Below are 16222 nucleotides of genomic sequence, written 5' to 3'. Positions count from 1 at the left end.
ATATATAATATATATTTACATATATTCTATTCATATAAATATATTCCCTTCTATACATTCTATTTATAAAAATAGAATATATATACTCTTATGTATGTTCTATTTGTTAAGTAGAATATATAAGAATATATATTCTTAAGTATATTATACAACCTGCTTAGTCTATTGTGTATGTGTGTATATATACATATACATCATATACATATATAGACATACATATATCTTCACAAAGACATGTCTTCAAAGAGACAGTAAAATATCTTCACAAGAGTTGACCATTTGGTACTGGGTAACCAATTCAAATCTTCTTCTGTGGAGAAGAAATTTCTCCTGTTTTTAGAATTCCTTAGATTTCTTGTAGTTATTTGTATAGGGTTGAAGAATTTAAAAGATAAGCTGTATTTCCCCAGTTTTCAATCAGCTAGAGAAAAGGCAATATTAATTCAAACTCTTGTCAGAATCAGAGCGAAAATGGAAAACTACTGATTATTTAAGTATATAAGATTTGCTATTTGAGGAAAACAAAAGAATGACTAATTAGTCATTAAGAGATAAAAGTTTAGCACAATAAATAGTATATTTCTAGGCAATTTCTTTTATTTTTTGATGAGTTTTGTTTAGATATTTTAGCTATTTAATGTTTTCACTAGTTTTTTTTTTAAACTTCATCTGGCTTGAGTGACATCTCACTGGTTTTTAAATGATGAACATATCAATTATTTTCATATGAATTGGTGAGGGTGTTATTCCTAACAATCAAAAATCAATGATGATACCACTAAGAAGAAAAAAATGATTTAAGGAATACAATTAGGTGTTGCAGTACCATATATGATGGACAAATAATCAAATAAAGGAAAAACTTAAAATATAGGTATTTCATTGTAATAGCATCATTTCAAAGTACAGATTGATAAGCCTTACATATATGCCATAGTTCAGAAAATAAAAGCATAAAAATGACTAATAATAAATGTGAAAGTAAATAATTCTTGTTAGAATGTAAATAATTTGTATGAGAATGTGTTAAAATATAATCTCTTAAAATTGAATGTCAAGTTGAAAATAAAATTGAACCATGGAGTTTGTCTTCCTTTGATGGCCATGCTTGGTAAGACCATAACAAAAGCTTATAATTTGATTGAAATTTCAATATATGAAATTGATAAACTTGCTAATGATATTAAATGGAAATTGCCATTTGAATTATTAACTTTATTCCAAAAGTTAATTAGATGTGTTATAAACTGTGACTAGATATATTCTAAAACTTCGATAATTTTTTCATTTTATTCCTGAGATTTTCAAGCATGTTTTAACAGAATTTCTTCATTATGAACTAATTTTATTCAAGTGTTCTTGTGCTTTATAAATTTAACCAAAATTTTAGTTTCATTTCACCACTTTCTCATTATTTGTGGGTATAGAAAAAGGTATTTGAATTTTAAATCAGTTGTGCAAATCAGATAATCCTTGTTTTGTAATGTTGCAGAATTACCTCTTTTTCATAGTTCTTTTCATTACATTTATTACTTCCTTATTTCTTAGACTGTAAATGAAAGGATTTAATAAAGGAATTACAAGAGTATAGAAAATAGCTACTGGCATATCTTTATCTCCTTCATTGACTGAATGTGGTTGAGCATACATGAAAAGAAGAGACCCATAGAACATTGACACAGACAGAAAGTGGGAAGCACAGGTTGATAAGGCTTTGCCTCTACCCTCTTTAGATTTCATTGTGAATATAGTGAAAAGGATACAGGAGTAAGACACCAGAACTATGGCGATAGTAAAGATTTGAATTGACCCTGCCAAGACAAATAATATCAGTTCATTGATATGTGGGTCAGTACAGGTGATTCTATATAATGGAAGGACATCACAAAAAAAGTGCTTGATTACATGAGACCTACAGAAAGTTAACCTCAACAAAAGCCCTACTTCAATCATAGGATGCAGGTTTCCTGCTATGTAGGCTCCCATGGTCATCTGAAGGCACAGCTTCTTGGACATCATGGTATGGTACTGCAGTGGGTTGCAAATGGCCACATAGCGGTCATAGGCCATTGCTGCCAGAAGAAAGCAGTCTGTAGTTTCAGCAAGACAGAGAAAATAGAACTGTACCATGCACTCATAGAGAGAAATCCTTCTGTCCACAGAAAAGAAGTTCTCTAGCATCTTGGGAGTGATGGCACAGGAGCAGCAGGAGTCCATCAGAGCCAGGTTGCCCAGAAAGATGTACATGGGTGTGTGGAGACGAGGCTCCATGTAGATCAAGGCCACCAGCCCAAGATTCCCCACCATGGTGACCACATAGATGGCAGAGAACAGCAGGAACAGAAGTGTATTCAGGCCTGGGTGATCTGAGAATCCCACCAGAATGAATTCATTTGTCAGAGAGTAGTTGTTCTCAGCCATCTCACCTTGTCTGTTGCCACTGGAATCACAGAGATATAAAATTGTAGTGGCCAGAATATAATTTCTGACTTTTTTCATATAAGAGAAAATTTCTTCTTAGTGCACCTGCTATTGTCTCTGGAATGAAGCCAACTATGCTTGTTGAGAATATTTATTTCCTAAAATTTTGGAATATATGATCTCTAACTTTAACTCAAAATTTACAGGAGTACTTTTGTAATTGTAAAAAGTAACTTTTGTAGAAAAAGCTTTTTATGCATTTATGTAACTATATCATAGAAAATTCGGGCATACATATTTGACTTTTATTGTTCTAAAATAATTTTCATGCCAGGTTTGTTAAAGATCATCAAAATAAATTTAGAATAAATTTTTCTATGAATATATGTTATTTAACAAACTTTTAAATGTATTCAGTGGGAAAGAGAAATATTTTCTTGCAAATATTTTGTCTATAAATTAAATTTATTTTTATGAATTTCACAAAGACCAATGAATGCATACATATCTCTAAATAAAATTAGAGATATCTAACTATCTAAAGTTAAATATCTCAATATCTCTATAAAAATAAAATTTAAAGAATAATGATTGTAACTTCTTTCATCCCTTTTCATACACAGTTTTGTAAATACTGATTCTATGTCATTAATCAAGACAGAAGTGGGTGGGTGGGTGGGGGAGCATCCTCGTAGAAGCAGGGGGAAGGAGAATGGGATAGAGGGTTTCTAGAGGAGAAGTCAAGAAAGGGGATAACATTTGAAATGTAAATAAATACAATATCCAATTAAAAAAATCACACTAATTCTTTTTAAAGAGCTAAATCTTCCTTCTGCTTTGTAAGGTTAATTTACACATGCTCTTAATTGTGATTATGCCTGTCTTGTCTACCATGGAGCTGATCTCCCAGTTCGTTATTCTTTTAATTTTTGTTTTTTACCATAATCTCATTGTTAAGCACTCTTTTCTTGAAGATTTTCTGAAGTTCAGATAAACTTTCAATTTTCAATCCCCATGCCTTAATCTTCTAAATAACAAGGATTATAGACCAGGGCCACAGAGATATCTAAAAGTCAAAATTTCTTATGCATGACCTACATTACTTAATTTTTCTATATGTATTTGAATACTTTTACTACATTGAATGCATTCTGAGTTTAGGTGTATTCTACTTCTGTGAAACATATCATCAAGTGTTTTTAGGATAGGATTATATAGTCCCAACTTCATCTTGATGACCTAGGATGGGTGATTTTGCTTTTAGTATTTTCTGAACCCTTTATCAGTTTTTTGTTTCTGTATAGTCTGCAATATGAAGAAATATCTACAAAGTAAACCTTAATATCACTATCTTACAAAAAAGTTTTCTTTAAAAAATTAACTTGATGTTTACTATTTTATTTCTTTAAAAAAATCATGCTCTCTAAAGAGTTCCATGGCACATTAGAGCCCCATGAAGATAGATTTACTTATGGTTTGAAAACTTAAAAAAAAGCTTAAAAATGCTTGAATCTAAGTTTCATTTTGCTTTAGAATGTTACTAGCTGTGAATACTTAGTGATTCACTAGGATACATTGACTGACTGAAAAATTGAATAATATAAATTTATAGCCAAGGTAAGGTTTTGTTCTCTGGTAATCAAAACATTGAGAGATGTTAATAGAAATTCACTTGTGGAAAAATATTCATCTCATGGCATACATAAGATATTACTGACAAGTACTCTTACTATATGCCTGAATTATTTAATTAATTCATTTGTGATCTTACCTATATATTTGAAGATTCTACTTTACAATCATAAAATGAGATTGACTACAGCATTAAACATCAACTTGGTTCCACATATCTATGAATTTGAGATGGAATAGATAGTCAAGAGTAGAGTCAAAATTTAGGGAAAATGATTATTTATTTAGAAATAATAGAAAATAAACATTTATCATACCTATACTTAAGGTTAAAACATTAGTTTTCTTACCTGCATTTCATTGAGTTGTGCTTTCTGAAAGTTCACATTTGCTTTATAGTGAAGGTCTCAGAATTTAAGAATACCTATATACTTTGATCTCTCATTGAGTGGGAGGAAGAAATGAAGATCACAGGCTATCCACAGGTAATAATAGCTATGGACCTTGTATTACAAACTTAAAGACATTGGTCAAATCCTAAGAGGATTTCCCAACTCTGATATCAGTAGGTTTCTATAGAGATTTTAAGTCCAAACAAATATGAACTATTTAAAATTAATTAAAACTGCCCAAAGAGAACATGGTCTTTACTAAAGTCAGCTTGAAGATCATCTTGCTAATTTGGGTGCAACTGATATAACTTTCAAAATCATCTTCACCATTTGTGCATACAATCTAAAACAGAAAATAGTCTAATAGTCTCAAGCTAGTTTGATACCTTAGTGGAGGATGAAAAATTAATATGAGTTATAAAAAATAATTAGCATTGGGCCAAAGAGTTGGATCAGCAGAAAAGACTGTGTATTGTCCAAGCATGAGTATCTGAGTTAAAATCTCCAGCACCCACATTAAAAAGTTAGAGATTGCCTTATGCACTTGTAATCCTAGTACTGGTGGTGAGGAATGGAGACAGGAGCATTGCTAGAACTTGTTGGCCATCAACATAGCTTCATGTGTAGGAAAAACTTTGTCTCAAGCACATAAAATAGTGAGTGATAGAATGGGGCAACCAATGTTCTTCTATTTCTTCTGTGTGCATAAACATATACAAGTACCCCCATACATATATGTTTTTCTACATCAAAAAGATCTTACACAGAGGTAGACTGGGGGATGAGAGAGAGAGAGAGAGAGAGAGAGAGAGAGAGAGAGAGAGAGAGAGAGAGAAGAATAGGTGTGGGAATAGGGAAAGAGCTATGAATAGGAGTACAGCTGGAGCTACACACACACACGAGAGAGAGAGAGAGAGAGAGAGAGAGAGAGAGAGAGAGAGAGAGAGAGAGAGAATGAATAGACATGAGGAGAGAGGTTACCTAGTCTAGTCTGCTCACTGAACTCCAGGACAGTGACAGATCCTATAACCCAAATAAGAGGTGGAAGATTCTTGAAGAATGATGCTTGAGGGGGCTTATGGTCCTACTGCACATGCATACACAAGTGTACACACATTCACATATAGAGACAGGTGCACATGTACATATATAAATTTAATAAGAAATATGATACTAATATTAAGAAAAGGAACAATGAAGCAAAGAGAGAAAATAATACAGTGTAAAGGCATTAAAATAACTGGGACAATAATATAAATATAAAATGTTAAAAATGTTTATTCAAAAAGTGAATTTAGCTAAACATGGGTAGTGTAGGAAGCCATTGATTTTAGAGGAGAACCTACTATGCCACTTGCTTAAACACATATAATTTCTAACTAACTGCATTATAAATGCTGATCCTTACATCCACAAATGAGTGTAACTATGACCCGTCATCAAAGAAGGTCTCTTTTTTCTCTATAATTCTATCAGCAGATAGAATTATAGAAAGCCAGAACTGATCAAAATATAGAGATCAAAAGTGACCATGGGGTGCCCATCTCTAATTAATACACTTGCAACACAACCCTATACCTAAGGCTTAGGGAATGTTAGAGAAAATGGAACAGAACAATATTAAGAGCCAAAGGAAGAGGAATGTATTATGAGATAGGCACTTCTTTAAAAAAAAAAAAAAAAAAAAGTGGAACGGAAGAGGACATAATTGGAAAGGAATAGGGAAAGGGGACAGATATGGGAGAAATATGGGGTGGAATTTTGAATAGGATCAAAGTAACTTGAATGGAACTGTCTAAGAATTAATAGAAAATTGTTGAAGTGGATAATGTTTATGCAGGTGGTTAACATAAAAAACTTTTTGCCACAGAAATATGAAGCTCCAAGACCAAATATACAACATGCATTAAAAAAGCTATATATGTGTGGGATGTAAACCATGCCAGGAAGTTTGGTAAAGTAGAGAAGGTTGAGACCCAGAGACTCAGTGGACACACACCTGAGGCTTAGATGGCTCCCAGCTCCCTGCCAGACTCCTGATTTGGAGCATGCGCTACGCTTATCACATAAAAGAGACATGACCTATGTAAAGTAGGCCCAAAACAGAGTTCTCCATGCTAATGAGGTACCTAGAGGCCTGGAGGGCTTAGCCAACAAGCTGCCTTCCCATATATTCCTCCCTGCAAAAGCTATTTAATCTCAGCTCTACCCTAAGAAGTGGGGTGTGGTTTTACTCATCCATTTTTCACCATGACAATAAACTGTTTAGAACCATAGAGACTCTCTCTCTCTCTCTCTCTCTCTCTCTCTCTCTCTCTCTCTCTCAAGCTCTCTCAAGATCCACTGTGGGAAGCCATGAGGAGGGCCTTTGCCTAGAGAGCCAAAGTCTAATCTCTAGAAGTTCTCTCTGTGCTCCTAGCCACAACCATCACCAAGCCTGCCTCTGTCAAGATAAGGACAATCTCCAATTAGACCAGCCAGAGCCCCTCCCCCTTTCCTGTGGCCCTGGGCTAGATGTTGTCCCCAGCATGAGGGCCCCTAACTCCATTCTCTACTCTTCTGTGACTCTCAGTGGTGCCTGGATGTCTAAGAGTCTGAGAATACCATGGCCCCAGCCTTGTTGCAGGCCCAGGGATTTTCAAACCAGCTCTGGCTTTCTCACATCTCAGACCACACTGTCCCAAACCCTGAAATGGTGTCTTTGTGCTTCCCTACATCCCAGCACACACCTGGGATAAGTGCAATCAAACTCCCTGCGTTCTGCCTCCCCAAACAGCTGTGTCCTGTGGTGGAGCCGACGTGGTCCTATAACCCTACATGTAGAACAGAACATGCCTACCAATAATACTGATGCTCGAAGATATAGAAGAATCCTGGATCTTGCTATCTTGCTAGTCTAACCAATCTGTGAACACCAGGTTCAGGGAAAGACACACACACACACACACACACACACACACGTACAGAAGTTCTTGAAGAAGACATCTGACTTCTGACTTCCACATGCATATGTGCTCACTACACCACCCCCATACAAACACAGAAATATTTTCTTTCTAGTAAGGGAATAACAAATTAAGACAGCTTTTGTTCACAAGTGTCTCACTTGAAACCCACTAGAATAGGGATATGGGACAGTGACTCACTTTTCTTTCTCAGAATCATATATTTACATCGATAAGGCTGTGTATGAACTGAGCCTGTCTTGCCTTCCACTGCTGTAATTCTACCAGTGATTTCTACTGCCCAACAGCCCAAAAAATTAGATGCTCCCTCCAGTAAGAACCACTACTGCAATATATGAATGTGTATGGGTGTTACCAGAAGAAGAACTTACTCTCTACCTAATGTCTTCAGCACTCTGTGGATTGGTTGATCTATTAGAAGCAACCTTCATTAAGAGTGTGAGAAACGGTCAGAGAGTACTCCTTCTTGTTCTGGTCATGTTTATCTATGCCAGTGCCCTCATCCATAGCCACACACAGTTGGTTTCCCTAGTCTTTGCCACTTCATTGGCCACTAATCCCAAATAGGCACACATTCCATTTTCCTCTCCATGCAGCCAGACATTCAACCATGTGGATCTCTGTCCTTGGTTTTGAATTCATGTTAAAAACAGTTTTCTTACTTCAAAGTATTTTTTGTGGTTTCTTGCTTAATTCAATAATGAAGCTAAGCACTTGTTTGGTTAGAGTTGTCCCAGGATATTTTAATTTATGGGGTTATTATAAAGTGTGTTGTTGCCCTGATTTCTTCTCAGTATACTTGTCAATAGTACGTAGGAGGGCTACTGATTTTTTTTTTTTAGTTAATCATGTACCAGTCATGTTACTGAAGGTGTTTATCAGCTATAGGAGTTCCACAGAGGGTTTTACGATCAGTTTTTATTATCATATCATCTGCAAATAATGACACTTTGAGTTTTTCCTTTCCAAGTTGTATCTTCTACAGTTCTCTTATTCCTATCTGTTGGCTTTAGGAACTAGCTTTACAGTCAGGAACTGGCTTTACAGTCACAGGTCACCTCTGAATCCAGAGATGACAGTGACGTTGTTACTCATAGGTGACAGGGACTCATTCATCTGTAACCATGGCAATTGCCATACATTCCCAGTATCCACCTGGTCCACCTGGTCCATATTTACCTGCGCCAGCAGTCTGTGCGGTTATGTCACAGCCCAAATAAAAGGTATACCCCTCCTGACCTTTGCCCTCTTTCCCTCTTTGACTTCATCATCTCCTTTTGTTCTCCCAAGCCTTCACACCCCCTTCCCCCTGGCTAAATCTAGCCCTTGGGCCTCCACTCTGTTCTCAGCTCTTCCACAGATTCTAGCGATTCCTGGATGTCCCAGAGCCTGAAAACCAGACTCCCTGACCTCATTGCAGGCCCGGGGACCCTAAGCCAGCTCTGGTTGTCCTGTACCTCAAACTGTGTTTCCCCATCCCTGGAGCGGTGTCCCTGGGCTTCCTTATGGCCCAACAACCATCCAGCGACAGTGTGTGGTAAGGACGGTCAACTTCCTGAGTCCTGCCTCCTGAGAGGCCCATGATCCATGGAGGAGCAGAGGAAGGACCCATAACCCTACATTCTCAATAAACCTCAAATACTATATTGAATAGATATTGAGAGAGTAGAAGACTTTCTCTTGTTCCTGATTTTAGTATAGTTGCTTTGAGTTTCTTTCCATTTAACTTAATGTTGGTTTTAGTCTTGTTGGAAATTGTCTTTGTCATGTTAAAAAATGTCCTGTATATCCCTAATCCCTCCAAAACTTTTATTATGATGGGGTGTTGGATTTTTCCGAAGGCTTTTTTTTTTTGATATCTAATGAGAAGAGTATGTATTTTTCCTTTCATTTTATTTATATAGTGGATAAGATTTATTAATTTTCACATGTTGAGCCACCCCTGTATCTCTAGGACAAAACCTACTTGATCATCATAGATGGCCTTTTTGATGTTTTCTGGGATTCAGTATTCGAGTATTTTATTGAGTATTTTTTCATTCATATTCATAAAGGAAATTGGTCTGAAATTTCTTTTGTTGAGTCTTTATTGCTGTGGTTACCAGAGTAACTATGTCCTTGTGAAATAAATTGGTCAAATTAACTAAAATTCAGAGAGAGGTAGAGATACAGATGGGGAGAGAGAGAGAGAGAGAGAGAGAGAGAGAGAGAGAGAGAGAAACCAAATTAACAAAATGAAAAATGAAAGGGGGCAGGCACATAACAATGAACACTAAGAAAATGCAAAGAATCATTAAGTGTTACTTTGAAAGCCTCTACTCCACAAAATTGGAATATCTAAATTAAATGGATGATTTTGTAGACAGATAGCAATTACCAAAGTTAAATCAAGACCAGGTAAACTAGTTCTATAAAACTTATGGAAATAGAAGCAGTCACTCAAAGTCTCCCAACCATAAAAATCAGAGGTTTTAGTGCAGAACTCTACCAGACATTCAAAGAAAAGTAATACCAATACTCATCAAACTATTCCTCAGAATAGAAACAGAAAAAACATTGCCAAATTCATTCTATTAGGCTATAGTCACTCTGGTACCTAAACGACGTAATGACTCAACAACAAAAGAGAATTTCAGACCAATTTCCCTTACAAACACTGATACAAGAATATTCAATAAAATACTCACAGACTGAATCCAAGAACACATCAAAGACATCATTCACCATGATCAAATAGGCTCCATCTTACTTGGTTCAATGTATAAAAATATATGGGTGGTTCAATATATGAAAATCTATAAATACAATCCACTACATAACAAACTAAAAGAAAAAAAATCACATGAACTCTCATTACATGTTGAAAAAGTCTTTGACAAAACCCAACACCTCATCATATTAAAAGTCTTGGAGAGATCAGGGATACTAGGTACATATATACACACAATAAAGGCAATCTACAGCATGCCAATAGCAAACATCACATTAAATGGGGAGAAACATAAGAAATTCCACTAAAATGAGGGACAAGATAAGGTTGTTCACTCTCTACCTATTTCTTCAATTTAGTAATTGAAGTTCTAGTTAGAGCAATAAGACAACTAAAGGAGATTTGGGGCATACAAATAGAAAAGTAAAATGACAAATATCACTGTTTGCAGATGATATGTACAATAGTACACATAAGTGAACCCCAAAACTCCACCAGCAAACTTTTTCAGCTCATAAACATCTTCAGCAAAGTGGCTGGATACAAAATTAACTCAAAGACATCAGTAACCCTCCTTTATACAAACAATAAACAGGATGAGGAAAAAGATAGAAAGAAGATACTATTTATAATAGCCACAAATAATATATAATATCTTGATGTAACCAAGCAACTGAAAGACCTATATGACAAGAACTTCAAGTCTCTGAAAACAGAAATTGAAGAAGATATCAGAAGACAGAAAGATCTCCCATGCTTATGGGTTGGTAGGATTAACAGTGAAATTGCCATCTTACCAAAAGAAATATACTGATTCAATGCAATTCCTGTCAAAATTCCAATATAATCATTTACAGACCTTGAAAGAACAATTCTCAACTTCACATGAGAAAACAAAAATCCCAGGACAGCAAAAACAATTCTGAATAATAAAAGAACTTCTGGAGGTATCATTATTCTTGACCACAAGCTATACTACAGAGCAATAGTATTAGAAACTGCATGATATTGGTATAGGAACAGACAGGAATCAAATCAATGTCCCTAAAATATGCTCACATACCTGACAAAAAATGCAAAACCATACAATATAAAAAAGAAATGGTGCTGGTCTAACTGTCACTCTGCATGTAGAAGACTACAAATAGACCCATATTTATCATCCTGCACAAAACTCAATTCCAAGTAGATTAAAAACTTCAGTGTAAAACCACATAAAATAAATGTAATAAAATAGAAAGTGGAGAATAGCCTTGAACTCACTGGTGTAGGAGACAACTTCCTGAACATAACACCAATGGCTCAGGCACTGAGATCAAAATTAATAAATGGTACCTCATGAAACTAATTATAAACCTTTTATAAGTCAAAACTTATAAACCTTTTATAAGTCAAAAGACACCCTCAGCAGTACAAAACAACAGAGTACAGATTGGGAAAAGTCCTTCCCCAACCGTACACCTAACAGAAGGCTAGTATGCAAAATATGTAACTCAAGAAGTTAGACATCAACAATCAAAATGATCCAATTAAAAATAGGGTACCAAGCTAAACAGAATTCTCAACAGAGGAATCTCTAGTGGCTGAGAAACACTTTAAAGAATGTTCATTGCCCTTATTCATCAAGGAAACGCAAATCAAAAAGAGTCTGAGGTTCCATCTTACACCCTTCAGAATGGCTAAGCTAAAAAACTCAAGGGACAGCACATTATGGTGAGGATGTGGAACAAAGGGAACTTTCCTCCATTGCTGGTGGGAATGCAAACTTGCAAAACTACTTTGGAAATCAATTTGGTGTTTTCTCAGAAAACTGGGAATAGTTCTACTTCAAGACCCAGCTATACCACTCCTGGGCATATACACCCAGAAGAAGCCCCACAGTTCCACAAGAATGTTGATCAACTATGTTCATAGAAGTTTTATTCACAATAGCCAGAAACTGGAAATAAACTAGATGTCCCTCGACTGAAAAATGAATTAAAAAATGTGGTTCATTTATATAATGGAATACTACTCTGCTGTTAAAAACAGGGCATCATGAATTTTGTAGGCAAACGGATGAACTAGAAATGATCATCCTAAGTGATGTGACGTAGACCCAAAGGACATGCATGGTATGCACCCACTTATATGTGAATATTAGCCATAAAATATAAGATAACCATGTTATATAACCCACAGACCCAAAGAAGCCAAATAACAAGGAGGGCCCAAGGAAGGATGCTTGAATCTTTCTCAGAAGGGGAAATAAAATAGTTATCAGAGGTGAATGGAAAGAAGGAACTATGTGGGAGAGGGGATAGGGAGGGAAGCAGGGCAAGGGGAGAAGATATAGGAAGAACAGGGGGGAAAGAACACAAATCTGTGGTGGGGGAGAAATCTCTAGGACATGCCAGAGGCCTGGGAAAAGGGGAAGCCCAGGGTGTCTATGGGGTGACTCTGAGATTTCTAGCAGCTGAAGATATGGATTCTGATGTGGTCACTTCCTATAGCCAGGCAGGACTCCCAGTGGAGGGATGACAACAACCTACTGACAAAATATGTTCTGCTTACAAGATTTGCAGGGACATAGATAGAACCCAGATGGAGGAAATAGATAACCAATGACTGGACCAAATTGAGGCCCATCCAATGAGTAAGAACCAATCCCTGACACTGTTAATGATACTCTGTTATCCTTGCAGACAGGAGTCTAGTGTCACTGTCTTCTCAGAGGCTCCACCTAGCAGCCAATGAAAAGAGAGTCAGAGACCCATAGCTAAACATTAGATGAAGCTCAGGGAGTCTTCTGGAAGAGTTGGAAGGAAGAAGGGACCTGAACATGACAGGGACTTTACAAGAAGACCAAAAGAGAACAGCAACCTGAACACTTGGGGGCTAGACTGAACCAGCAACTGAAGTTTGAGCACAGGCTGGACCTAGTCCCCCACCCCCACAAATGTAGCAAAGGTGCACATTGGTTTTCATGTAGTTCTTTCAACAACTAGAGTGGGGGCTGTCCTTGAATATGTTACCTGCCTGTGGATCCTGCATCCCTAACTGAGGCACCTTGTCTGGCCTTAGTAGGAGACGATGTCCCTAGTCCTGAAGTGAGTTGATGTGTGGGGGTCAGAGGGTGGTGGGTTGTGAGAGGCACACCCTTTCCTTAGGAGAAGTTGAGGGGCCAATGGGCGAAGATCTGTGTAATCAGCTGCTGGGAGGAGGGGGCTGATATTGGGATGTAAAGTGAATAAATACATGAATTAAAAAAATGCTTATTCCTCCCTAACAAGAGGAATAACTAAAGAAACTTCTGTTTGAATGCTTGATTTTTCGTAATAACAGGAATAACTAAAAAAGTTTGTTTGAGTCCTTGATTCTCCTAATAACAGGAATACCTTGTTTATTCTTCCCTAATAACAAAAATAACTAAAATTGTAGCCGCCCACAGCCCCAAGTCAACTGGGTTCACCTGAAAAGGGGGCTGGGAATGAAAGGGGACAGAGGACGAGAAGAGATGAAGCCAAGACAAAGTTCCCTGATCAAGGCTCAAAGCTTTAATGTTCAGCTCTCAATTTAAAGGGGAAGGCCCAACCCACAACCCCTCCTGGTTTCAGCTGGAGATGGGTAGGATAATCCATAATTCGTTCCAGGTCACAGCCGGAGATGTCTCAAGGCAAGCCTAGGGGCAGTTCTGCTTCTGTGTTCTGTGCAGCCAAGATGGGTAACTCCACCTAGATCCTATCACTTGGTCTGTTGTGGTAAACAAGGTCTCTCAGGCCTGTTCAAGGCTTGGGGGGAAGGGCACAGTTCCCCCTTTTTTAGTTTATAAAAATGAGCAGTGCCAGCAGCTGGATGGGGTCCCATCTGGGGTATGATTCCATCCCATCTGGGGTACAGAGTGGCCGGGCTTGTTGAGAGAGATCTTGTGTGAAGGCAACCTATCTGCTTGAGACACAAGGTTCAAAAGTTAACAGCCACATGATTATCTAAGCCATGTAGGAAATAAGGTTGAAAGTGGTAATGTTTTAGTATCTAATCCAACTGCTGGTTGACAGGGATCAGATACAAGGTCTATGACTACTCAGGCTGGTAGATATCAATAAAAGCTGTCTGTTTATAATAGTTTATAGCCCTCTGTTTCAGTGTTTTTCCATAGAGACCCGAGACTTTGTGTTAGCAGGCAAGTAAGTCAGGCCTATTGCTGATTTTAGGCTTATAGCTGATTTTAGGCCTTCAGTGTATAAGAAGGACTGTCCCTGATGTCTCCTCTCTTCTCCAAGTATAGAAGGACCATGGTGATTCTAATCTTGTCAAGGCGGGGATAAAGGTCTGACCTCCAGTAATTAAAGGGGACCTTGTAATGGCTCCAGTCCTCCTGTTGTTGTCCAGTAAGGCATGAGGGCCATACCCGTCCCAATGTCTTTTTCCTGGAGAGGGCATAATTTTGACATCAACCCCTATGCAGTCAGGCTTGTCCCTCAGGGAAACCAGAAACATATTTTTAACTTTTATTTATATTCCCTTGCAGTGCTTAGCCTCGCAGCCTACGCAAGAATTCAGATCACCAGACAGAGGGGGTTCTGGGTGGCCCCTCTCTGTTTGGTCTAGGGGCAGAAGTCCCCTCTTTTAGGTTGGGTGGAGACTTGGGAACACCCTGGATAGAGTAACAACCTTATCTAGAGTCTCGTGGTCCTCCATGGCTAACATATGATAATGTATCTGACTAGATTTTGTTATCAGATTCTTCATCATCAGAATCATAATTATTAGTCTCAAGATCTGTGTCCACTTGACGGACCAATCTTTCAGACAGCCATTGGGCTACATTTTCTTTTTCTGAAAAAATACAGACCGACCGAGCCACAACCCTAAATTAAAACAGGGTCAGGACCATTCCAAGAATTTGGCCCTAGCAAATGACCTGGAAGTGACTGGATGCCAGTGGCAATCTGCTGCAGACTGACCTTTAACATCAGCTTGCAGAAAATTTAAAACAAATAACACAAAAGCAAGATGTGCTTTTGGTGACCTTGGAGGGTATAATTCCCCCCCACCTTTAGTTTAAAAAGCCAACCTTTTAGAGTTTTTGTAAAATCAGGGAAGAAGCACCAATAGCTGCTTTTCCCACACTCAGAGAGTTATAAAGATATTAAAGTTTCATAATCTCTCTTTCACATTTTTTTGTCCTTGGGGATAATAAGGAATCCTGGTAATAAAGTTGTCAACAAAACATCTCAAATGTTTGACTGTAGTCAAATAACTGCAATAGCCAGTTCCATTACCTATCTTAGTCTGGTATGGAACACCAAGCACAGGAAAATAATATAGGCAATAACTAATTATATTTTTAGTTGCTTCTCTTGTTAAAGTAGTTGCAACTAGAAAGCCTAAAGTGTCAAGTCATGTGTATATATTTCAATTTTTTAAAATAAAAAATGAGTAACATCTATTTGCCAAAATTGATAGTTTTTGCAATTTAACTTGCATACTTTTTAGAAATGTCAAATTATTATCTCAAGCTATTACTATTTTGATGCTGTAAAGCATAAGATAGTATGGCCAATTATTTGCGAGGCCTATAGTCTGCCTAGTATACAAATCTGCTCTGGCATTGTCCTGGGGTTCAGGCAATCCAATGAGCTTTTAAATGTTTTATAAAGTTGAGAAACAGTACATGTTTTTAAAATTAAGCTGTATTTTTATAAATAACTATAAAAATTGAGAATTAGCAATATCTAAAAAAGGAACAATTTTAAGCAATTATAAATCATGAACCATATACTGGTTATAAGTATATAAATTGAAAGCTTGATTTTCTAGCATTTTAAACAGTGGCTACAACACATAATTTAATAATTTGTATTCAGGTAGAGAAAACTCAAGAAAATAAACATGTGATCTAATTACATATACTGCCTTCTCAATAGATGAGGCATCTGTAAATACAGTAAATACAGCAAATGTTTTTTCTATGAGCTGCATGAGTAGTAAATTTCAGGAAATATAAAAGCATGCAGAGAAAAACTGTAACAACTTATCTTTTAGATAGTAATCATCAAATTTGCTTAAAATGTTTACTATATAATAGGCCAAATATTATTTTTCAACAACCAATTTAA

General features: G+C 36.9%; 1 protein-coding gene across 1 annotated transcript; it reads right to left on the bottom strand.

Moving 5' to 3' along the window:
* Positions 1–575: 575 nt before the first annotated feature.
* LOC117718107 (olfactory receptor 5K3-like) lies at positions 576–4533 on the bottom strand. The gene is made up of 2 exons (XM_034515619.2): positions 4404–4533; positions 576–2440 (listed from the first exon to the last, which is right to left on the bottom strand). Exons 1-2 carry the CDS (start codon positions 4412–4414, stop codon positions 1495–1497), a joined length of 957 nt encoding a protein of 318 aa, XP_034371510.2. The 5' UTR covers positions 4415–4533; the 3' UTR covers positions 576–1494.
* Positions 4534–16222: the final 11689 nt, after the last annotated feature.

Source organism: Arvicanthis niloticus, chromosome 12 (genome assembly GCF_011762505.2).
Source record: "Arvicanthis niloticus isolate mArvNil1 chromosome 12, mArvNil1.pat.X, whole genome shotgun sequence".
Lineage (NCBI taxonomy): Eukaryota > Metazoa > Chordata > Mammalia > Rodentia > Muridae > Arvicanthis > Arvicanthis niloticus.
This window is presented reverse-complemented; position numbering and strand designations above follow the sequence as displayed.